This window comes from Toxorhynchites rutilus, chromosome 1 (assembly GCF_029784135.1).
Source record: "Toxorhynchites rutilus septentrionalis strain SRP chromosome 1, ASM2978413v1, whole genome shotgun sequence".
Classification (NCBI taxonomy): domain Eukaryota; kingdom Metazoa; phylum Arthropoda; class Insecta; order Diptera; family Culicidae; genus Toxorhynchites; species Toxorhynchites rutilus.
The window spans coordinates 168,307,013-168,331,422 of NC_073744.1; the positions used below are offsets into that span (position 1 = coordinate 168,307,013).

General features: G+C 39.8%; 1 protein-coding gene across 1 annotated transcript in view; it reads right to left on the bottom strand.

Moving 5' to 3' along the window:
• Positions 1 to 24,410, bottom strand: part of LOC129781228 (neuronal acetylcholine receptor subunit alpha-7-like) — a 587,700-nt gene that overhangs the window by 36,036 nt on the left and 527,254 nt on the right. Inside the window, exon 7 of the mRNA XM_055789164.1 lies at positions 20,400 to 20,594. Coding sequence (XP_055645139.1) covers positions 20,400 to 20,594 — 195 coding nt within the window. The remainder of the gene's footprint in view (positions 1 to 20,399; positions 20,595 to 24,410) is intronic.

Here is a 24,410-nt window from a genome sequence, read left to right on the forward strand (position 1 = left end):
CAAATTTGTTTTTTCACGAGCAATGGCCGAACAGCAATTTTGACATTGTGGCCCACCTATAGTACAACGCCTTGAACATCAGTGTCCATGCAATGAAGGTAATGCAGATGGTGGAGTTACGAGCGGCGTAGCATGCGCTGTCATAACTATTTTTCACATCGTGACGACAATATTTGTGTTTACATTTATTTGCCTTCCACGTGCATGTGAAAATGCTTTTTTTCAGTAAGTTTTTTAGCAATACAAAACATACATTTCATTGAAGTTTCCGCTGCTTATGAGTAGACTGTGTCAGGGTGCAATGGAGATTTGTGAAATATCTTCGGAAAAGGTGGATGAAAGTTAGTACGATATTTTCACACAACTTTCATTATTTTCACGTTACCAATTTGCTATATCTTAGGCTCATAGTAACGGTGTGTGTGTGTGTTATGTGGGAAAATAGTCTTCAATTAAGTAACATTTCACCGAAAATGTTACTGCTTTTGAAGGCTACACGAATGCACTCTGAACCTTTTCCATATAGATATTGGAAATAAGTCACAATACAATTGTTATCTGTTAAAAAAAACAGTTGCAAGATTTCATGAAGAATTTGGATCAAATCATCATGAAACCGTGAGCATTCGAACATTGTTTTGTTTCTCCCATATACACTTCATATAAAATGCAAATAATGACGACACCATATTTTGCTTGTCAATACAAATATGTAGGTTTGGGGAAAAAGAAATGTCGTATTTCTGATCGAAATTTGACGCTTTATTTAACATACTTAAAATTATCCAATTTAAGTCAAATATGTGCCGTTTTGTCCGCAAACTTGTTGTCATTTAGAAGGAAACTTCATTATCCCCCCCTTATAAAACCCCCTTCCTTATTTGCAAAAAACTCAGACAGCCAGTTTTCGCAAGCCTCTTTCGAGGCCAACTTAGTATCACCAAGAGCGTTTTGCATGGACCGGAAGAGATGATTACCACTTGGAGCCAGGTTCGGACTATGCGGTGGGTGCAATAGGACATCCCATCCGAGCTCCCGTAGCTTCTGGCGGGTCATCAAAGATGTGTGAGACCGAGCGTTGTCCTGGTGGAAAACAACACCATTCCTATTGATTATTTCTGGCCGCTTTTGGTCAATCACCTGCTTCAAACGGTCAAGCTGCTCACAGTAGAGAATCGAGTTGAGGGTCTGGCCATAGTTGAGCAGCACAAAGTGGATGATTCCCTTCCAATCCCACCAAACACACGGCAAAACCTTCCTGGACATCAATCCGGGCTTGGCGATGGTTTGGGCCGGCTCACCGCGCTTCGACCACGACTTTTTTCGCTTTGCGTTGTCGTACGTGATCCACTTTTCATCGTCATCTTCTTCAAAAATGGGTCGAGTTCGTTCCGTTTCAGCAGTGCATCGTAGGCGTGGATTCGGTCTAAAAGAATTTTTTTCGTCAACTCGGTGGCACCCATACATCCAACTTTTTTAGGAACCCAATCTTCTGTAAATGTAAATTCCAAACGGTTTTATGATCTATACCCAGTTCCTGGCCAATCGAGCGAGTGCTCACATGCCGGTTCACTTGCATGATTTCAACGATTTTATTGGATTCCACGACGATTGGCCTACCAGTACGGGGTGTATCACCAGAACGAAATCGATCAAACCAACGCTGTGCTGTGCGAATCGTTTCAGTATCGGGTTCATAAACTACACGAATTTTTTCGGCCGCCTTCGTTGCAGTTTTACCTCGCTGGTAGTAAAAACGTAAAATATGGTGAATTTCTTGCTTGGTGGACGGCATCTTTGACGCCTTATAACTTGATACTGAAAAGGACAATCACAACACTGTCAAAACGACACCTGTAGCACAGATTGTCGTCTTTAAATAGCCGTATAGTATGACCCGATGCGATAAGTACAACACAAGATATGTATAAGTGTTGCCATATATTGACAATATACGACATTTCTTTTTCCCCAACTCAATACTTCGCGTACTGCTCCACTTCGATATGTAATCATTGGTTGAAGACGTAGCATCTACACTAGAAGAAAATATTTGCAACATGTGCTACCAAATCTTTAATTGTCGAATGTACACATTTTAAGTTAAATTTCTTAACTATTAAGTGTTTCTTTATCGCTGTGCTAACGGGGGATATGTAGCGGGATTAAATTCTTGTCAAGTTTTCCGCCACGCGTGCTGAAGAGACTCAAACAGCTGTGTGTGTGGTTTTGTTCTTCCCTTTGTGGAAAATGATGTTTTCGAAGAACAAAAATTAATGCCAAATGCCTTGAGTCGTTTCGAGCTTTTTTTTGTCAAAAATCAACACTGCGACTTTTTTTTTCGGAATACTAGGCAAAACGTATGTTTTAGGGGGCCAATGAAAACTGTCATCTCGATTTTTCATATCGTTCGAAATATTGATTCACACGCAATCGCAATATTGATTCACGTCGCAGTCGTTAAAATTTGGGTTTTTTGAAAACCGAGAAATCACCCAAGGTTCTCAGTCACGAAACAAAGTTCAACCACAATAGTGCTGAAAAATTCAATGGATATCGAGAAGATTTACGAAAGGAAGAACAAACTTTCTCCATTCAGAACTTTGATCGCTGATTGTATAGGTAAGATTTTGTGCAGTTGAGAAGCTCAAGATGACTTTCACAATAATTCAAAACGAATTGCAAAAACTACATCCGACTTTGGTTGAATCAGTTCTACATTTTTCACGAAAGTGTCGTCGAAAACAAGTAACGTTTCAGCAGGATAATTCATACAAGCAAGGGACACAAACAGTCAATCAATCGATCAAACCGGTTAAAAAAATAGATTGAATTGGGCCGCTACTGTAAATGAGCTCAAAAAATCTGATCTGTAATATATGGTAAACAGTTTGTTCGACCGAATTTTCCAAGTAAATAATCGAATGTATCTGGTATTTGAATGTTGAAATCTGAAGAAGTGTGAAACTCAAAATGGTCTTCTGGCAATTGGACAGCAAAAATGAATATAGTCCTAAAAGATGCTGTACGATTCATTCGAACTGAATTGTTATTAAATGTTTGCTACTCGAAGAATCAAATAATGTGTCAAAATATTGACTAAAACTTTTATTACATGTGTTACTATAAATATTAAAGATGGTCTTATTTGTAGAAGTGTATAGAAGTGTATGCCCGCGCAAAGCAGAAACTGACCCTGGTTCTTGGCTGAAGGAATCTGTAGGGGCCATCCATGTTGTTATTTGTTAATATGTGTTGTTCTAATGTCCACGACTAAAGTTATTGGATGGTTATAACCGAAAACTTCGTGGAAACAATTGCGATTTAAAATTCAAAACAGCTAGAGAAGTCGAAGATGCCAAGTATATGATAATTCCAATCGGAAACAGCACTGGAAAATATGTACCAATGTGTACATGATTTATTGTTCCCCAGGTCACTCGCAGCGATTCAATAGGTCCAGCAGCACTATAAATATTTGCGAATAGCCTCGGAGGATTGATGAATATTTATATATCACAAGTGGGAGCGAAATAGAAGACCCTTTATAAAACATAGTAACAATAACAAAGCCGCTCTCTAGCGACGTGTATTTTAGAGGGTGGAAATATTTATGACCGCCCCATTGTTCACAACTTTCTTCCGATCCTATGGCGGAAGTGGCTTGGCAGTGGACTAAAAATTCAGACACACTTTTGGTGACCTTTTCCGCATGGAAGACCGGATGAATGGCAGTACCATTTTTGCGTATTGCGCTGCAGTGAAAGTTTCTCTGGAAAAATGCAATTAAGATGCTTGTTCTTTGATTACATTTCAAAACAACATCTACTCCGTTGCTCCGTTATGGTGGTGTTACCGGGTGCGAATGGGGATGCAACAGTTTAGCTAAACCATCATAAACTTTTGTGAAGTGTTCTCATTCGGGTAGGATTATGCAGATTTTACTACCCTCAGACGAGAGAGTGTTGTAAAATTATGAATTTAATAAATTGCACAAAATAACATCCAAGCTAGGTACCTCTGTCGTGTACGAACTCAACCGTGCTGGTTGGCCCGAGATAAAGATAATGCCAAGCCCACGCTGAAGATTCGGCCTCCAAAGCTACAGATGTACGAACAATGTCTGGATGTTGGGAAAACATGCAGAAGAAAATATACGTTCGTTCGTTCGGTCGTCCGTACGTTCGATGCATGTTGTTTGTGTCAATTTACATTACACATCCACCACATCCTAAACTCAACAATATCCCCCCCCCCTGTCAGTCGCCATTGCTGTCATCACCCTCCCAGAATCTCCGATAGAATAAACACACACGCACACATTCTTAAGCTGGGAGGCTAACCATAACCGACAGCAACATGGATTCCGCTTGATCCCGACGAGGACGAGTGGGGAATAATCGAACTTTGAGGTTGTATTGGAAATGTACCAGCTGCCACACTTGCTGTTCAATGAATATGTGAACAAGTTCGGCAAACTTCACTCGATGTAAATTGCATCGCTTCTTGCTGTATCCCGGTTGAACATCGAACCCATCATATTGGGGTCGGGAAGGCCAAACCAAACGCGTTCTCTGGTTGTTTCTCGGTATATGGGCATGTCATTGTTTGTTTGTTTTTGCTGATCAGTGATGCGTCTCAAAATCCAATTACCTATCGGCACACGACACAGTGATAACACTTTCGCGAAATCTCTTAGCTTCGGTCGTAATCTAACAAACTTGATATTTTGTATAGATAGATATATAGATATTTTGTATAGGTTCAAATCCAGCCTATCAATGAAAATGATGAATTAAATTGACGACTTCTGGTTGTACGTGACTGTGTCATTATTGACAGCTTTTGAACTGGACTGTCATCCAATTTGTGGTTCATTTAGTTTGAGGTTAGATTTATATTTTGGTTTCATTACCCGAAATTTCGTCAAAATTCGATGAATAATATCATTAACGGAAATCATCAAAACAACACATTTACAGAAAGAGAAACAGATTCGAACACGTGCTGCTGCAAAATCATGACTTAATCCAGACCGAGCATAAAACTCTCCCCAGGGCGTGTATGTTTAGTAATTTTACATGAAAAACTTCTCACATCCCCAAAAACAACGCCTTTATTCTTTATTTATATTTCGACAAAAATGGTTCTACTACAAGCGGACAAAACTTTCGCAGCGCGTTGTCGGTAAAGATACATGAATTCTATCACCACCTAGGGACAGCCCAACACAATTCGAGGGGACACAAAACAAGTTTGAGGGAGAGGTGGCAAAATCAACAACAGAATCTCCCATAGTGCGTTAAAAAAGGCTCCCAACTGTGGCTGTGTGATTGTAGCAATTATTGTTGTACAAACAATAGTCGTGGGAGTTCAGGGAACTGTGTGGCTTTATCAACTAGTGAATGGCGTTAGAATAGCGTGCGTAAATAAGGTTAGATTGTACACACGTAGAATTTCTGGAATCGAGGATTTTTTTACTGGTGGAACGTCCCTGTAAGACCTTTAAAACAGAGATGTTGTTGTTTGAATGGAAAATTTCCTCTTTGTTTTTGATGCTTAATTTTTCAATAAACAAACATTACATCGCAAATCAAATAGCAGAACGAATTTTGATGATTTCGGAGGATTTCTAAAATTTGTTTGATATCTTGTACATTGCGATTGCATAATCCGTAAATGGTGGAACTGCGAAAAGAACCGCCGCGATGAATACTCGGCGCGATGCGTGCATTGACATGAGGAAACAAAATGCGACATAGTCCCAGCTTGTGTATTGTTCTCGCGAAAGCAAGAATGAATCATCAGGCTTTTCAGGACCACCAACATTATCTACCGAAGAGTTATTTCAAAACTGTACCTGCATTCGCACTGTGTTCGGACTTAATGGTGACTTTTTTCCATCGATAATTCAAATTTCGTGAATTCAAGCATTGTTTCCTCGTTAAAAGTGGCGTCGAAGTGCAGCACATTTGAAGCCGAGTGTTAAGCAGGTATTTTCCAATGGTGAGAGCTGTGTTCCTCGGTGGAAAACTGAAGTTGAAAATGAATTTCGCTGCGGTAGCAGACGCCGCCACCGATTTGGTTGGGATTTACTGTTGTTATTCTATGAAAGGTACTGCATAGCAAAATTTGGGTATTATTTCTTCGGGAAATGATGTTTTAGGAGCGAACAATCAACGTTAATGCTTCACTAACACGTTTTAGTCAAGTTGTAGCGGGTTGCATGCCGATAGTGTTATGTGTTATGTACCTGTTTATTCAGCGCGTTCTCAATTTTTGTAATTGGTGCGAATTCCAAAATGGTTGAAAAAAAAAAACATAAAAAAAAGGTTGGGTACAAATCATTGGGTTCAGTTGTTGCTCTACTTCTGTGCGGAGGTATGGATTTTGATGATTTTGATGAAATTTCGATGGCAATATTCTGTGTTGAGAATTCAAGGAGAAGGAAATAAATTAGATAAGCTAACACTGCCTGGGGAGAGATTGTACGGTGGTTCACAAATAGAGCTTGACTCAAGACCGAAACTGTAGTCTGGAGACCAAAAATTTAAGATCGGAGATCAGAGAGCGGATACCGGTTACCGAAGACTGGAGACCTGGGTTCATTTTCATTTCTTCAATTTTTATCATCTTTTTCAGTTGTTTAGTTTTATCAGTTTCATTAGTTTTAAATTTGTGGAGGCGATCTGGCGTAGTGGTAACATCCATACCCCTCACGCAGAGATCACGAGTTCAATTCTCACTCCCGACATTCTTCCAAAAATGGAAGTAAAAGTGACGAACCAGCCGAAATGTGTTGAAAGTCACTATAATAAAGAAAAAAAAATTAATTTTCAATATTATTTCTTTGATTCGTTTATTTTTTTTCATTTTTATCACTCATAATTTTTTTCTATTTATAAGTACTTTTTTTCAGTTCCTGACATTTTTTTTAAATTTCATTTTTTTCTATAATTTTTTTTTCATTTTTATCAATTTTTATAAGCTTTATTAGTTTTTCAGTTTTATCGGTTTTTGTAATTTAAAAAAAAATTATCAGTTTGTTTCAAACTGTTGAAACAAAAAAAAACTCAAAATTTTGACGAAATTTATAAAACTGGTAGAGCTAATAAAGCTGATTTTTTCAAATGATAAAAATGAAAACTAAGTTGATAAGACTAAAAATTATGAAACAAGTGAAACAGAAAGTATAGAACTGATGAAACTAGAAAAGGAATGATAATACTGAAAATAAAACTGAAACACCTTTAAAAAAACTAATGGAACCTGATAATACTGATAAAACTTTAAAAAATAAAAAAAACTGAATGCTGATAAAATTGATAAAACTGGTAGGACTGATGAAACAGAAAAAAAAAACTGATAGAACTGATGAAGCTGAAAATAGGAAGATAAAACTGATTTTTTTAAATGATAAAACTGAAAACTATGAAACAAGTGAAACTGTAAATATAGAACTGATAAAACTAGAAAAAGAATGATAAAACTGATGAAAAACATCAACAGAAAACTGAAAAAAATACAAAACTGATAAAAGCTGGTAATACAGATAAGACTGTTGAAACCGAAAAAACTGACAAAACTGAAAGAAAACCAATAAAACTATTGAAATTGGAATAACGATAAAACTGATTTTTTAAACTGATAGAACTAAAAAAAATATGGATGGGGTGGAGAGTGGAGTGTGGAGAGTGGAGAGGGGGGAGTGGAGAGTGGTGAGTGGAGAGTGGATAGTGGATAGTTGAGAGTGGAGGATGAAGACTGGAGGGTGAATACTGGAGAGTGGATAGGGGATAGTTGATAGTGGAGAGTGGAGAGTGGAGAGATTAGAGTTGAGAGTGGAGAGTTTAGAGTGGAAAGTGGAGAGCGGAGAATGAAGGGTAGAAAGTGAAAAGTGTAGAGTGTAGAGTGGAGAGTGGAGAGTGTAGAGTGGAAAGTGAAGAGTGGAGAGTGGAGAGTGGAGAATAGATAGTGGTGAGTGGAGAGTGGAAAATGGAGAATGGAGAGTTGAGAGTCAAGAGTGGAGGCTGAATTTGGGAATTTTATATATAAAAATCTCGTGTCACGATGTTCGTGGTCGAACTCCTCCGAAACGGCTCGAACGATTTTCAAGAAATTATTAAAATTAAAATTAATAAAATCTAAATAATTTTGATTTCTATTTTTTCTCAAATTTGGCATAAAACTAAATATAACCTCAATAGTTATCCTCCATCTCCCATTTTTAATCGCGATTTTAGTATTTTGGTATGAATAATATTCAAATAATCGACCCGTAGTTTGTTTTTCAAAGGGAGATGGCGCTAAGTTCACTTCATTGAACACATTCATCCTCACATGCGCCAATAACCTTGATTTGGCTGAAGCCATGCGTATTGCCAGCGAGCTGGAAGACTTTTTGAATAAACATAATGAATTATTGAAATTCTTCATATCATACATGCTCGGTTTGCAAGGTGACGATCACGTTATTTTCATCAATTCTACTGGAGAAGACCGACTGGAGAACACATGTGTACATTCAATGCGTATGTCGTTGGAGTTGTCATTGTCGCTGGAGTCATGGTATGCGACTGCACAGTGACGCGAGAAATTGTGATTCGAAGAAAAAACAACAATCTGGAGTTCATCGTTGACACCCACCGTTCAAACGACACTCTCCATCTTCTTCTTCAATGATACTAATGTTTCTAATGTTCCTAACGTCCACCATCTCAACGTAGAATGAATTGCGAACGAAAAACTTTTATAGCCTTGCATTGCAGATGGAGAATGTACAATGCATTTTCTTAAAGAATTCACCAAATATATTCCTTTTTTCTCTTCAGATTCGTTAATGAAATTCATCGGGAATGGAATACAAAGAATGGTTTGTGTTTTTTTTCAATCGTCATCGACTTGGCGCTCTATTCCTCGGTATGTCAAACACAATAGTAACGAACGTTTCACGTATATGTAGATCGTTAAAACACTTACAATACATTAGTTATTTTTTATTTAACAACCAACATATTCACTTGAAATAATTTTTATGGCAAAACAACGTTTGCCGGGTCAGCTAATAAATGTATATAAAAGGCCTGCGTAGGAATCGAAAACAAATCTTCATCGTTCGAGTCGAACTACAAATCGAAGCTATGTATTTCTTTGAAATCAAATGAATATAATGCGAAATGATCCTCCATGATTCGATTATCGAGAAGAATCCATGTTTCGTCGTCGTCGTCGTCGATGCTTTGCCTTTCGACCAACATTTTATAAGAAGACAAACGCCGTTTAGCTCGATAACACAATTCGTTAGTTCAAGGTAATTTCTAGGCATTTGGAAATTGGTTGTTGAGAGATTTTCAATCATATTTTCCCTCACAAGTAGGAAATTCATTGGTATTTAGATGAAAAGAAGATAGACTCGGTCAATCGATTATTATCTATCTGGTTGGATTAAAGGGTATTGTTTCCTATAATCTTCTGAAACCTAGCGATTCTATTGCAAAGCAAAGATATTACAACGATATTGTTCGTCATTCTGTTTCATGATTTGCCAAAAAAGTTTTAAATAAAAAAAAAAATTGGGAACGCTCATATTATCGGTCCTACTGAATTCTCCGAATATTGTACCTCCTTACCATTGTAGTGGTAAGTTGTGATTGTATTTCTTTTCGAAATTAATCATGAATGAAATATTTTTCATTTAAAAGCAAAAAAAACTAAATTGATCATCACATCTTTAATGGGCACCTTACACGATCAAACTGATTGACAATAAGTGTCTTCAATATCGTGACAGCTAGGCTTTCAACATCCGATCTAACCTCAATCAATATTTTGCCACCTTACACGGTCAATATCGCCATCAACACGAGACAACGAAAATATCCGCGATGGCTAGTGGCGACATTCGAGTTTGGGATCCAAACTATTCTCCATCAGATTAGGAGGCTAAAAGGCAATTTTCAATTGGTAAAATTTGAATGAAAATACTACTTGGTATTATTTAATTAGTTGAAGCGCGTAGTCCTAACTCTAACTTAACCTATTTTCTATGAATTTTCAGATATTCCTACTAAAATTTATTATTATTATATAACGTCAGTTTCAGATACAATTTTTGTATGGGATTTTCTCACCACTTGCAGAAAAAAGTGATTTGCATTCATATAGAATACTAATTTGATTTGGAAAAGTTAATTTTCATTCATAATTTACACTTTAAAACTCGTTTTTGCTTCTCAAAAACACATCATAATACTCACTTCACAAATACAGACTGATCCTTTCAGTTTCAGGGATGCCAGATTATTTTAGATTGCGAAAATATATGCAAATTATATTATCTGCAAGCAAATGTTTTTATTCGATAAATAAGACTATGACATTAGAACCCCGATTATCTCCCAGCAAACATTTTTTTTTTTTTTTTATTTAAATCGTTTATTTTTACAGGCTCAGTTACATAGGTTTAAAGGAGCCGAACTCCTTACTGTATTGTTACTAGTATATATATACATTTTTCCTTAATTCTAATGTTAATAATATAGGAAACCGATTACTCGCGGTCAACTCGAGTTTAGAAGGGTGACATATTTTCTTCAGGAAAAGGAGAGGATATGAGGATATGTTGACATTGATCACACTCACACTCTCAATCACACTCATCACACTCAATTCTTAAACCTATCTTATATCTAATATGTATTTACATTTCATCTTATTCTTAAGAAGGGATCCGATCTCTCACAAAGGAAAAGGAAAAGGAAAAACTAAGGGTATAAGGACAATCACACACGAAGATCGATAGCTTTAAGGAATACATATATTTGGGACATGTAATCAAGGTCTAACCGAGCCAACACGTCTCTCACCGGCACATTGGGCTGCCTTCCTCGGGCCCGAAGGGTGACTACTAAATTCGATCTGGCGACAAGATACAGCTCGCACGACCAAACAACGTGCTCGATGTCGTGGTAACCTTGGCCACAAACACAAAGATTGTTGTCGGCAAGATTAATACGAAAGAGTAGCGCATCTAACGAACAGTGATTGGACATGAGTCGGGAGAAGGTGCGAATAAAGTCCCGGCTCAAGTCCAGACTTTTGAACCATGGTTTGAGGCTAACCTTAGGGATAATCGAGTGGAGCCACCGGCCCAATTCATCTTCGTTCCATTTGCGTTGCCAGTTAACTATGGTATTTTTGCGGACTAAAGAATAAAATTCATTGAAGGCGATTTGACGCTGATAAATATCGCCTTCAATTGCACCTACCTTTGCTAATGAGTCAGCCCTCTCATTACCCAGAATTGAGCAATGTGAAGGGACCCAGACAAAGGTAATGACATAACAGCGTCTGGATAAAGCACTCAAAATTTCTCGTATTCTCTCAAGGAAGTACGGCGAGTGCTTTTCCGGCCTCACTGAACGGATAGCTTCGACAGAGCTAAGACTATCCGTTACAATGTAATAGTGTTCAACAGGTCGTGAGGCGACGCTGTCCAGCGCCCAGTGTATCGCTGCCAATTCAGCAATATACACTGAGCAAGGATTCTGAAGACTGTGTGAGGTGCTAAAAAATTCGTTGAACACTCCAAATCCTGTGGACTCATTCATAGAGGACCCATCAGTAAAGTACATATTATCACAATTGATATCCCCATACTTTGCATCGAAGATCGTTGGAACGATCCTCGATCGAAGATAATCTGATGTTCCATGGATATCCTGCTTCATGGACAGATCAAAATGCACAGAGGAATTGATGTAGTCAGGAAAACAAACACGGTTGGGAATATACGAAGAAGGATCAACCTGCATGGAGACGAATTCATGATATGAGCTCATGAATCCAGAATGAAAATTTAGCTCGATCAGCTGCTCAAAATTTCCGATCACCAATGGGTTCATAACCTTACACCGGATGAGGAACCGAAGAGATAATAAATTGAAGCGATCTTTTAGTGGGAGTAGGCCTGCCAAAACCTCGAGACTCATGGTATGCGTTGAGGGCATACATCCCAACGCGATACGGAGACAAAGATACTGAATTCGCTCGAGTTTAATGAGGTGTGTTTTGGCAGCTGATTGAAAACAGAAACTGCCATACTCCATCACTGAGAGAATAGTTGTTCGATACAACATTATAAGATCTTCGGGATGGGCTCCCCACCAGGTGCCGGTAATTGTACGGAGAAAGTTTATTCTTTGTTGACATTTTTTACTCAGATACCTAATATGGGCCCCCCAAGTACATTTAGAGTCGAACCAGACACCAAGATACTTGAATGACATAGCATGAGTGATCGGTTTACCCAAAAGTTGAAGCTTTGGTTTTGCTGGTTTATGCTTCCTAGAAAAAACCACCATCTCTGTTTTCTCCGTGGAGAATTCGATCCCTAGCCCAATGGCCCAGGTTGAAAAATTGTTCAAAGTATCTTGTAAGGATTCTTGCAGGTCGGATTCGTTTGATCCTACGACAGACACCACTCCATCATCTGCAAGTTGTCTTAGGCTGCAATTTTGTGTAAGGCAATTGTCAATGTCGCTTACGTAGAAGTTGTACAAAAGGGGGCTTAAACATGAGCCCTGGGGGAGTCCCATGTAAGAGACCCGACTTACTGCCGAATCTCCGTGAGAAAAGTTCAAATGTTTCTCACAAAGCAAGTTATATAACATATTATTCAATAGAGGCGGCAGACCCCGAGATTGTAATTTGTCTGACAAAACCTCTATTGAAACAGAATCAAAGGCCCCCTTTATGTCCAAGAATACTGAAGCCATTTGTTTTTTTTCGGCGTAAGCCAGTTGAATTTCTGAAGAAAGCAACGCAAGACAATCATTCGTCCCCTTGCCCCTGCGGAACCCATATTGTGTATCTGAGAGTAGGCCATTCGTTTCAACCCATCGATCAAGGCGAAACAAGATAATTTTCTCCAACAATTTCCGTATACAAGACAGCATTGCTATTGGGCGGTACGAATTGAAGTCGGACGCGGGTTTTCCGGGTTTTTGAATAGCTATAACTCGTACTTGTCTCCAATCATCTGGAACAATATTATGCTCCAGAAACCGATTGAATAAGTTCAACAAGCGATGTTTCGCCACATCAGGGAGATTTTTCAGCAAGTTGAACTTAATTCTATCCGATCCCGGAGCAGAATTGTTACATGAAAGGAGAGCAAGAGAGAATTCTACCATCGAAAACTCGGAATCAAGATCGCACCTATCTTGTGGTATATCTCGAATAATTCTTTGCACTGGAGCGGAATCGGGACAAACCTTTCGTGCAAAATTAAAAATCCATCGATGTGAATATTCCTCGCTTTCATTGGATGAAGAGCGATTTCTCATGTTTCGAGCCACTTTCCATAATTTTTTCATTGACGTTTCTCGTGACAAACCTCCTACGAAATTTCGCCAATAAGCACGTTTTTTCCCTTTGATCAAGTTTTTAAATTGATTTTCAAGGTCCAAATACTTCTGAAAATTTTCAGGGGTTCCACGTTTCCGAAAAGCTTTAAATGCATTCGATTTATCTCCATAAAGCTTGGAACACTGGCCATCCCACCATGGATTGGGAGGCCTTCGATGAATAGTGGAACCTGGGATGGGTTTCGTTTGAGCGCGAACCGCGCTGTCATATATCAAACGAGAAATGAAGTTATACTCCTCCAATGGAGGCAAACCATCTCTGGAATTGATGGCTAGAGCAATCGCGTCCGCATATTTTTTCCAGTCAATGTGTCTTGTGAGGTCGTATGCCATGTTTATTGATTCAGAAGAATTCAACCCATTGGTGATAGAAATTTTGATTGGCAAGTGGTCACTACCGTTGGGATCCTGGATTACATTCCACTTGCAATCTAACGATAGTGAATTCGAGCAAAGCGAGAGGTCAAGAGCACTTGGTTTAGCAGGAGGTTTAGGTACACGTGTTGTTTCCCCAATGTTCAAAACGGTCATATTGAAGCTGTTACAAAGGTCATATATCAACGATGAACGATTGTCGTCGTACTGTTCCCCCCAGGCAGTTCCGTGAGAGTTGAAGTCTCCCAAGATTAATCGTGGCTCAGGAAGGAGTGAGCACATGTCAACAAGTTGCTTGCGGCTAACCGCAGCTCTCGGAGGCCAATACAAGCTGACTATACAGAGGTCTTTGCCTCTGATGTTTGCATGACAAGCAACAGCTTCGATCCCTCCAATAGGTGGAAGGTCAATTCTAAAAAATGAGTGACACTTATTGATCCCCAATAGTACCCCTCCGTATCTGTCATCACGGTCCAAGCGTATTATATTAAAATCGTGGAAAGAAAGATCATTTTGAGAAGAGAGCCAGGTTTCGGATAGAGCAAAAACATCACAATTGAGTTTATGAATTAGAAATTTGAATGTATCCAATTTAGGGATAAGACTACGACAATTCCACTGTAAAACAGTGATATCTCCGACCTCTCTATTTAAATTAGACATCAAGAGAGATAATCATTGCAAGGAGGGGCCATGTTTGCATCAATTGCTGCAAAATTGTCTTTAGTACTGGAAGCATTGCGGTGACAATGGTTCTGATGGAGTCGGAAACATTAAAACACGTGAAGATTTGATCCACAAGGTCAGACAACTTTATAAATCCCGATTGGGAAGTTGAACTTGACGGAAAAACAGGGACAGTTGGGGTTTTTGATGTCCCCTCGAGTGCTGGGTCGTTCGAAGGTGAACTATTACCACGGAGGCCAGGAGGGACCTGATTTTGCTTATCCGCTGCACTCGATTTTTTGGGCAAGCTAACAGGGGGTATCACCGGAGGGACTTGTCCTTGAACTTTGGGAGTGGTCACATTTTTGCGCCGGGGATTCCCTTGAGAAATAAACGGCGTGCCCCCGTTAGCTGTATCCGCTTCCATTTCGTCAACTGGCAACGTAGCGAAGACATTGTGTGTATTGATTGGTTGTTGTTCTTGAGCCAGTGGAGAAGCGCCCTTCAAAATTTCTGCGAAAGTGCGTTTAGAGCGTTCCCTCAAAGAGCGCTTCTGTTTCTCCCAGCGAGCCTTGTATGTTTCACAAGCTGAGAGCACGTGTGGGGATCCCCCGCAATATGGACACTTATGCTCAGTCGCACTGCAGGATTTCCCCTCATGTTGTTCTCCGCAAGTGGCACATCGTTCTTTATTGGCACAATAAGCAGCCGTGTGACCAACTGACTGGCACTTTAGACAAGTCATTGGCTTTGGAATAAAAAGTCGCACGGCTAACCTCAATTTATCTACCATCACGTAGTCAGGGAGAGCTGAACCAGCGAAGGTGACTCGAAACGAGTTGGACGGCGTAAATTTCTTTTCTTCTCCTTCATGGGAGACTGTTCCGAGCTGGCGGCAACCCAAGATCTTAACAGTCGTCGAGGGCAGTTTTTTAAAACGGCCGGTACCTTCACTCGTAATGTATTCGCACGTCAAGCCCGTTTCGGTTATCACACCCTCAATTTCGACTATGTGAGAGGGTATGTAGACCCGATACTCAATTGAAAAATGCTGATCGACAACAATCTTGTTTGCGTCTTTTCGATCATTCACGACAACTCGCAATTTGTTTGGTCTAACCTTCGAAATTTCCGAAACGGAGGTATACCTTGCCAGATCTTTCGCGATCTGCATGACTCTCAACGCCTTTCCATTTGGCTTAGGCCTGAAGAAAACAACCCAGGGACCAGTTCCGGGCGCATCTTCTGGATAGACCTTTACACGGGGAGTGGGAATAACAGGGGGGGAAGGCGAGGACGGGGATTGAGAGTGGGAAGGCGAAGGTTGAGAAGGAGCGGGAAGAACAGAGGGAGAAGACGAGGTTGAAGGTAGAGTGGGATCGTTAAGGGCAGATGGGAGATTTGCTAGTTTTTTGGAGGGAGGCTTGGTAGGGTTAGCTGACTCGTCCCCAGAAGAAGTATCTTCCGTATTTGGAACACGTTTGAGTGACTTTTTTTTATCCGTTAGGAGAGAACTAGAGTCAGAGACCTCCATATCCGAAGGTCCCCCACTCTCTGCCATTTTAAATTTTCACTTATATTCTAAGTATTTTTTTAAACAATATTTCACAATAAAATAATTCACAAAAACAAAAAAAAAAAAACTTATAATTATTAAATATTTTCTCTCAGTATATTCAATCTTATTCACCTATGAACGCACTCCAGTGCAGATGAACGGGAGCGTGCTGAAAGCTCGTTGGTGGTGGGAATGTGCCTACGACACCACTACACACAGTCGTCGGTGAAAGCTTACCCGCACTGTCACTGTTGGCACGATGACTCGGCGAAATCTCCAATGTCGGCGAAGCAGCGACAAAACAAAAACCAATGCTTGGCTTTCCGAGGATGAAAGCCTTTATCCACTTGCAGGCAGGGCACTTCACTCACTATCCAGATAGTGAAATGAACTCTTCAGCGGCAAAAAAACAACAATCACGCGGTAACCGATAACGGAACTTGGACGCGACTTTCCTTCGTCTGGTTACTTCGGGCAATCGGCGAAGAATGTCCCAGCAAACATTAAATCGTATAATTTTGCACGTACCAAGTCTTACAAGAAATCCGAATAAATCATAATCGCATATAATATCAATCAAAGTATGTATCGTGTATATTTGAAATCGCATAAATTGTAAAAACTTGATTTTATATACCCTTATCAAATTAAGTCGCAATTCGGTATAATGAACATCAATTTTATGATGTACATTGTCGTAAAATATATTTAATCCGCATCATATGCGTATATTACGCTGATGCAGTTTGTGTGTCGTATAAGCGTATAATTTAAATCGATTTAGTACTGTAGTAAATCGTGTTGCATGCTGAAGGAAATCATGGAACAGTAAATCATATTAGATCCCAATAAAGAACATATTACATCATATTGAAATGTCAATGAAATGCTGATGCACTCGAAAGTTTTAACCGCTGTTGAATTTCAGATAGTCGCGCGAGATAGCTGGTGGATGATAATCCAGACGACCGGAGTTCGAACCCACATCGGAGCAGTTTTCACCAAACATAAATCTGTGCCATTTTAAACATTCATATTCCACTCCCAACACAAGTCAATCAAACAATTATTATTTCTACAAACATAAATACTCATATATAAAAATGGCGATTCGTGAGGCTATAACAAACATTTTACGAAACAAATTTGCGCCATTTGTTTTTTTTCCTATGTCTGTAATAAATCATATATGAGTATGGCAAAAGTCGTATTTGGTGCTTTGACAATTCATGAATATATTCATATTATATCGCAATTCAGTTTCAACATAATCGCTATTATAGCCTGTCAAAGTTGCATATTCATCCAAACAAATTCGGTAAGCATTTGGCATGTATGTATATGGCCTCCACTTTTGCATGCATATGCCAGTTAGGCGCATTATATGCTAACCAAATTTTAGGGCATATGATGTTATACATACGCTTGCTATGCGATTTAATGTTTGCTGGGCTGTATTTGTATCTGTACCCCGATTATCTGTATCTGTATCTATTTCTGTATTGATAAAACATAGTTTCTATGTTTAAACATCATCCCGACTATTCGCGGATAATCGGGATTCTACTGTAACTTGAATTAACACGTGATGTTTTTTCACCTGTGATTTTCCCAGATCTTCTCATTCCCCAAATTTTATAGCGGAGTGTGAAGAAACACACAACTTAGACTAAAGTGGCTGCCCCGCTCGCTAGCGCAGAGAATGACCGAGTTCAATGTTAAAAAATTCCTAAGACGTTGTTAATTTTCATTCACTCTCTCACCATTACATTGTCAGTTTACTTTGAGGTTTTGATTTGTATCGCGAAAAGTACTGTATTTTGCTATTTTAGGTACAGTAATTTACATTTAATGCGACATTTTTCTAATTGGACAGACATGTATGCGACACGTTTAGTTAGACATTTTTGTAAACATCGAGTTTGGGCCCAAATTATGGCCCCACATTGAAATTCGCCGCCAGACGTCGACGCTGTACCACTCTCATCTTCAATGTCCAATCACAGGTCAAATCGCCTCCAATGCGACACTGAGTGGTTCTCCGGCATGTCGCATTGAATGTAAATTACTGTATCAGTTTTCCAAACCAAAAGCTTTCATTTATGATTCCTACAATTTCAGAAGTTTATAAATTTTAATTGCAAGCGCAAAAAAGACTAACAAACATTAAATGTCCGCTTGCAAATCTGGCAACTCAGTCTGGAAGTCCGTGAGGTAAAACGTCATCATCATGCATCCATATGAAATGTCACGATATTGATGCCCGAAAATCAGAAAATACGGATTTCTGCGTTGTCGGCCATGTTCAGCTGTCATTATGCTCTCAAATGTCATCATATTGTCAATAAATTTGACCGTGTAAGGTCCGCTTAACAAAATTGCGTGATATTGACAGAGTGTCGGATTCACACTATCTGTCAAATGAGAACAAAATCATCAGTGCTTCCAACAAAATTCAGACAAATTGGAAAAAGCTTTTTTTATGTTAGGGTGATTTGTTGACAAAGCATTGGCCGGATCTTTGGAATGTTTTATTCAAATTCAAGCAGTATTTAAAATTAACTAAATCATGAAATACAGCACAGAAAAAAATATCTGCTACACCATCGCTATAGGTATCGAACAATTTTAAATATTCTGAAGCTCTGGAAAATACTGACGGAAAGACGTCGAAAACTTCTTCCAATATCGCTCAAAGCCCGCTCACTCGTTTATCTACAATCCCAACGATAAATACGACTCGGCGCGGCAGAAGTCACATGCTGCGAGAATGTCTCAATATACATTTAGGTTTTTCGAAATTTTCCAAAGTTATCCTTCACTTTTCGGCCCCGGAAAATGGCCCGAGGCCAATCGAATAAATTTGCGCAGAATTATTCTCGAAAGAATGCCTCCGTTGCCTCCGTTTCGTCGTGTCCCCTCAACCCACCGGTCCACACTTCCGCATCCTACAGAGGAACTCGTGACTTAAGAAGTTTCATTGGGGGCAACTTTTCCCCCGGTTTCATTTGTCCGGTCCGAGTAGAAGATAGAGCGTGAGAGAGAGCTCTCCTCAGCTGTCGATGCAGGACTGGGTGACGTGCGAGTTTCCTCCCCATGCCTCAACAATCGATAAATTAGAAATTCCAGAGAAGCGTATGTTCGGCAGCAGCAGCAGTTTCTCTGTGAATTTTCGGTCCAGAAGCCCCCGTTCTTTTGCAGCTTATTGTGGTCCAACGTAAGGCTGCTGCAGCCGCGGCAGCGATTGCATTCCTTCGCCGGAGGCAGGGAGAGCTTACAGGAAAGAAAAAGGAAAAAATAACGGCTGTCGAAATTTTCCCATAACCCAAGAGCCATCCGAGGCCATCTTCGGCGGGAAACCGATGGTCGCACCGAAGGATGGCGGGGTCGCTGGTGACGACTTTGAATTTTGAATTCCTTGTTCCCGCTGGCCGAAAGATCCTCTCCACTGGCGAAATTGGCAACGGTCCAACTTCGATGAGACTGCAGAAGCTGCTGCTGCTGCTTCGAGAATAAATTGGGAGCACATGACGAGGTAGAAAGCAGGCAGAGGTTTTTTTTTCTCCGTCCGATGCGAATGCGGAAGAAGAATGCCTCTGGGACTACGGAATCCGACCAAACGAGGCGAGAGCGATTTATTTTCTTCGATGCAAATTGTAATTCAAGGCGGAAAAAGAATGGCAAAGGGCGCGAGCGTTTCTCCAGGGACCGCATGCAATGTTCAATTATTTGGGATGCGAAGTGGTTTTGGGGGGTTCCGTAACTTATAGTTTTTGGCAAAGGTACACTAAACCACGCGGTTATAAATATGGTATCTGACAGCTGTAAAAATGTTTGTCTTGGTGGCGGGAAAATTATGTGAAAGTTTGCCCATTTTCACGGATCATGTCTCCGTCTCACATCGAAACAGCTCACATTTGTTGCCTAATGGTAGTTTCATTCCCCATTAGACACAAATACACACATGCCGGAAAGTCCAACTCGTGAGTTTGATTAGTGGAACGTAGACGACGTGGAAATCACTCCCGGACAGACGCCGTTAACGGCCGGTAACTAACGGTCTTTCCGGCAATTAATCAAATTAATAGGGCAATGAGAAGGCAACGTTCGGGTCATTGATGGTTAGAAATGACTACCGATTCTTAACTGGCTTCGGTTGCCATTAGCTTGGTTGGTGTCCGCCGAAGCTCGAGGGAAGCTGGGATGAAACTAATTACAACAACTGTTTCCTCGGAAATGATCAAAACGGTTACGGGACATTCCGGGGGGGGGGATGGTAAATGATCCATTACGTGACCAGATGATGTATTCTCACACATGCACACTGATAGGTAGTTACTACGATTTGTGTACAACGATTTGGGGTGGCTTACCTAGGGACAGTTTTTCGCCGGAGTCCGGTGGCAGTGTGAAACCGAGCAGGGCCATCGACGCAATCAGCACGCACGGCACGATCAGGTTGAAGAAGTAGTAGAGTGTCTTCCGCCGGATCAGGATCGCGAACGTGATATCGATGTACGGTTCGGGGCAGCAGTTGTAGTAAATCTCGTTGCGCTTTCCGGGCACACCTGTCCGATGGGGAGAGATGTTTATTTGTTAATTGTCTATTTGAGTTTTGAGTTTTAAATGCTACAAAAAACAAAAAACAAAAACAAAACTCAGAAGTTACAGGTTCATGTGCCGAAATATGCTTGATTCATTCGATACAATCTTTATCTTATCATCTTGTTTTCTAGTTTTGAAATCTAATCTGTTAAATGTAGCAATTTGGTTTTGTAAATTTCTAATTATAACACAAGAAAATTAAGTTAGCAACAAAACTTTATCAACGGCACTTATAATAGTCTACATTCACGTAAAAACAGGCTTTCTTAACAGTTTCAGCGTCGCCTCTGTTCTGAGAACAAGAGTGTCAGTGGGCGAGATCGGGGCTATAGGGTAGGTGCGGTAATGTATGGAATACCTTTTTTCGGAAAAAAAACCCTTACAATGAGGGAGCAACGGGCCTGAGCGTTGTGATGGTGTAAAATTCAGCCGTTTTCGGCGAGTTTAGGCCGTATACGGGAGATGAGGAGTTGCAGGTACTCCAAGATATCATTAGAACATTGTCTAGTAACTGTTTGGCACACACGGTCGACATTTGCAAGTTATCAAGTTATCAAGACACAACACGATTCTCACATTCATGCTAGCGTTGATGAAAAAGATATAATCTTTGACAGGAAAGATGCTTTCTCTTGCGTTCAACGGTCAAATGCACAAATGAAAGCACATTTTTTGAGAGTACTAAAGTGTTTGTATGTATAAAGCAGACCTCTCATTCTCTCAGACTGAAAGTCAACTTGGAACTGTACCCAAAAAACAAAACAAACAAGGCCAAGCAGGGATTGAACCGAAGCTGGCCGGGTTGTAAGGCTGTTCCACACGACCACGCTATCGATATAACCACTAATGTTCGAGAATATTAGGGGAACTGGGGGTAAAATGCCCATGTTAAGAAGAATTTCGTATTACTCGTCAAAGCAGAATGCAATTCAAGAAACTCGACACAAGATCCAAAGGTAGAGCAGAACATATAACAAACTCGTCACGAAGCACAAAAAACAATAAAATAAGCCTAAATCGTGAAATTTGATAAGGCGTTCGAAAATTCGTTTTCTGGTCCGTTAGGGGTAAAATGTGCAATTATGTGTGCTAAACGAACCGCAACAAAACGCCAAGATGCGCCACAACAAAGACGGGAAATTGCGCAGCCTGTGTCATACCAACGCAAAACCAGCACCACCCGGATCATTGTGAACAGTCCTTAAATAGATCATCAGATCATCTCGAATATCAACATGATAGATTGAATCAATCGACGAGTCCGAAAATGCACGTAACGATTAAAAAAATTGTAAAACTAGTTCAATCAAAAACTTCAACCTTATCGAACTAGCTATAGTAGTAGGATAGAGCTCCGTAAAATTTCAGATTGATCAGTGAGTTGGCTCTGAAGTTATAGTGTACTCCGTAATACAATATTGGCATTCTGATTTCTACCCTGAAACAAAGTCAATTTCCCCGATGTATGCAAACCAGCCCCTTAAGGATGATGGGCGCTGATCATTCAACACCATCCATTACGTTGTAATTTGGGCAGTAAAAATCTTTGTTTTTACATCAGATGTAGATATTTTAAGAGTTCATTCACATTCACATTCAGATTTCACAAGGAAGCTATTATTTCTTTTGGACATTCGAGTGACTAGAATATCATCCATCCTAACATTTACGGCAGATTTAAGCTTCCGACCTTTTCGAAACGTATCTTTCTTCATGTTTCTGATTTCCTTCGCAGCACTATCCTTCAACAGCTTTATACGGTACGGAAATGTTGTCAATTCTTCAATTCTTCGATGGTGGTTCGACGGTTAAATCTCTTCAATAGAGCAAGACTCGTGCGTCAGGGAAGTTTCCGGATGTCTGCTTAGGAAACCCGCAAACCAATCACGTCCCGCGAGTTCTTTTTTGCGACAGAAGGAATGACTCACTTGATTCTTCTCCGCTAGCTGAAATGCTACACCCAAAGATAATTTTTAGCACATGTTATGACATCCCGATTTATTACATTAAATGAGCCGAAAAATCACAGAAAATGTTCTACTCCCCATTATGTGTATATCATTTGTATAGCATGTATGCAAGAGCCAATATGAGCAAGCGAAACAGGAGACACATTTAAATGAAAGCATATGAAAGCTTTTCGTATTGTTTGCCAAATACACGTTCCAGACAGAGAAAGATATATTCTCATTCATGTTCTTATTTATCCTTTTAGAAAACACTTATCAACTTCGATTTATGATGAGGTGTAATATTATCACGCTTTTATATATCAGCGCTGGAAGCTATATGGATAGCGTGGTTGTGTGAAATATCTTTGCATTTCAGCCGGCCTTGGTTCGATCCCCGTTGACGTCGTTTGGACTTTTTTTTTGCACAATCCCAAATGAAATGAGAAATGAAAACAGAAAGAGATGTCTGCTCGCATACATACAGACCTTTTTTAAGCTTTTAAAACAGCTCATTATTTGCGCATTTGACCCTCCAGCACACGAAATGGCATCTCTTCTGCCAAAGATGAAATCTTTTCAGCCAACGCTAGTTTGGGTGTAGGCTCTGCAGTTCCTCTGTAGTCACTTCTAAACCATACATACTCTTTCTGGACAGCCTTGAAAACGGGGGAAAAGCTTCCCAGCGGTGAAAACGTTGGAATTGATTCATTTCCATTGGAGCTGTCGATGCTAAAATACCGCAAAAGGGGTTTCCTCTGTATCTTGAAAATAATTGCAGCTTGCCTCTTCGACAGTCCCAACCGGAATACTTTCAACGCCGCCGAAAGCGCAGCTTTCGGTCAAGAACGACAGTGCAGTGTTGTTTTGGTATTGAAGATGTTTATGGTTTTTTTTGGTATTTCATCTCGTATCTTATGCTAATCCATACCATCCATCTATCGTAATCCATACCTATAGGTATCAAAATATTATTTCTTGCTCGGGTTGCCTAAACGTTGTTTATTTTCAGCTAAACCCAAACTAGCGTTGGCTGAAAACATTTTATCTTAGGCAGAAATGATGCCATTTCGTGTGCTGGAGGGTCAAATGCGCAAATAATGAGCTGTTTTAAAAGCTTACAAATGGTTTGTATGTATGCGAGCAGACATCTCTTTCTGTTTTCTTTTCTCATTCATTTGGGATTGTGCCAAAAATAGTCCATACGACATCAATGGGGATCGAACCAAGGCCGGCTAGAATGCAAAGATACATCACACGACCACGCTAGTTAACGATCGAGCATCGCATGGAATTTGCAGACCAGGCGAATATTATGCTGCTTGGCTGATAAACAAAACATCGGATCCGCTAGCGAAGGAATTGGAAGCGTGATCATAAAATAAACATCATCCGAGGCCCGCCCGCATGGTGCTGAGTTGACATATTTAGGGTTTAGCTGATAAACGATCATGTTAGCATTAAGAGAAGAATAAAGTTAGTCTTAGTTTGACCGTCAAATGGAATACATCATTTTTTAAAAAGTAATCCCGTACCCGTTTATTTTAAGTCGCTATCCATATAGCTGCTAGTGCTGTTATATAGAAGCGTGATAATATTACACCTCATCATAAATCGAAGTTGGAAAGTGTTTTCTAAGAAGATAAAGAAGAACATGAATGAGAATATATCTTTCTCTGCCTGTGCCGTGTATTTGGCAAACTATACGAAAAGCTTTCATATGCTTTCATTTAAATGTGTCTCGTGTGTTTCCTGTATTATACAAATGATATACACGTATTGGGGAGTAGAACATTTTCTGTTATTTTTCAGCTCATTGAATGTAATAAA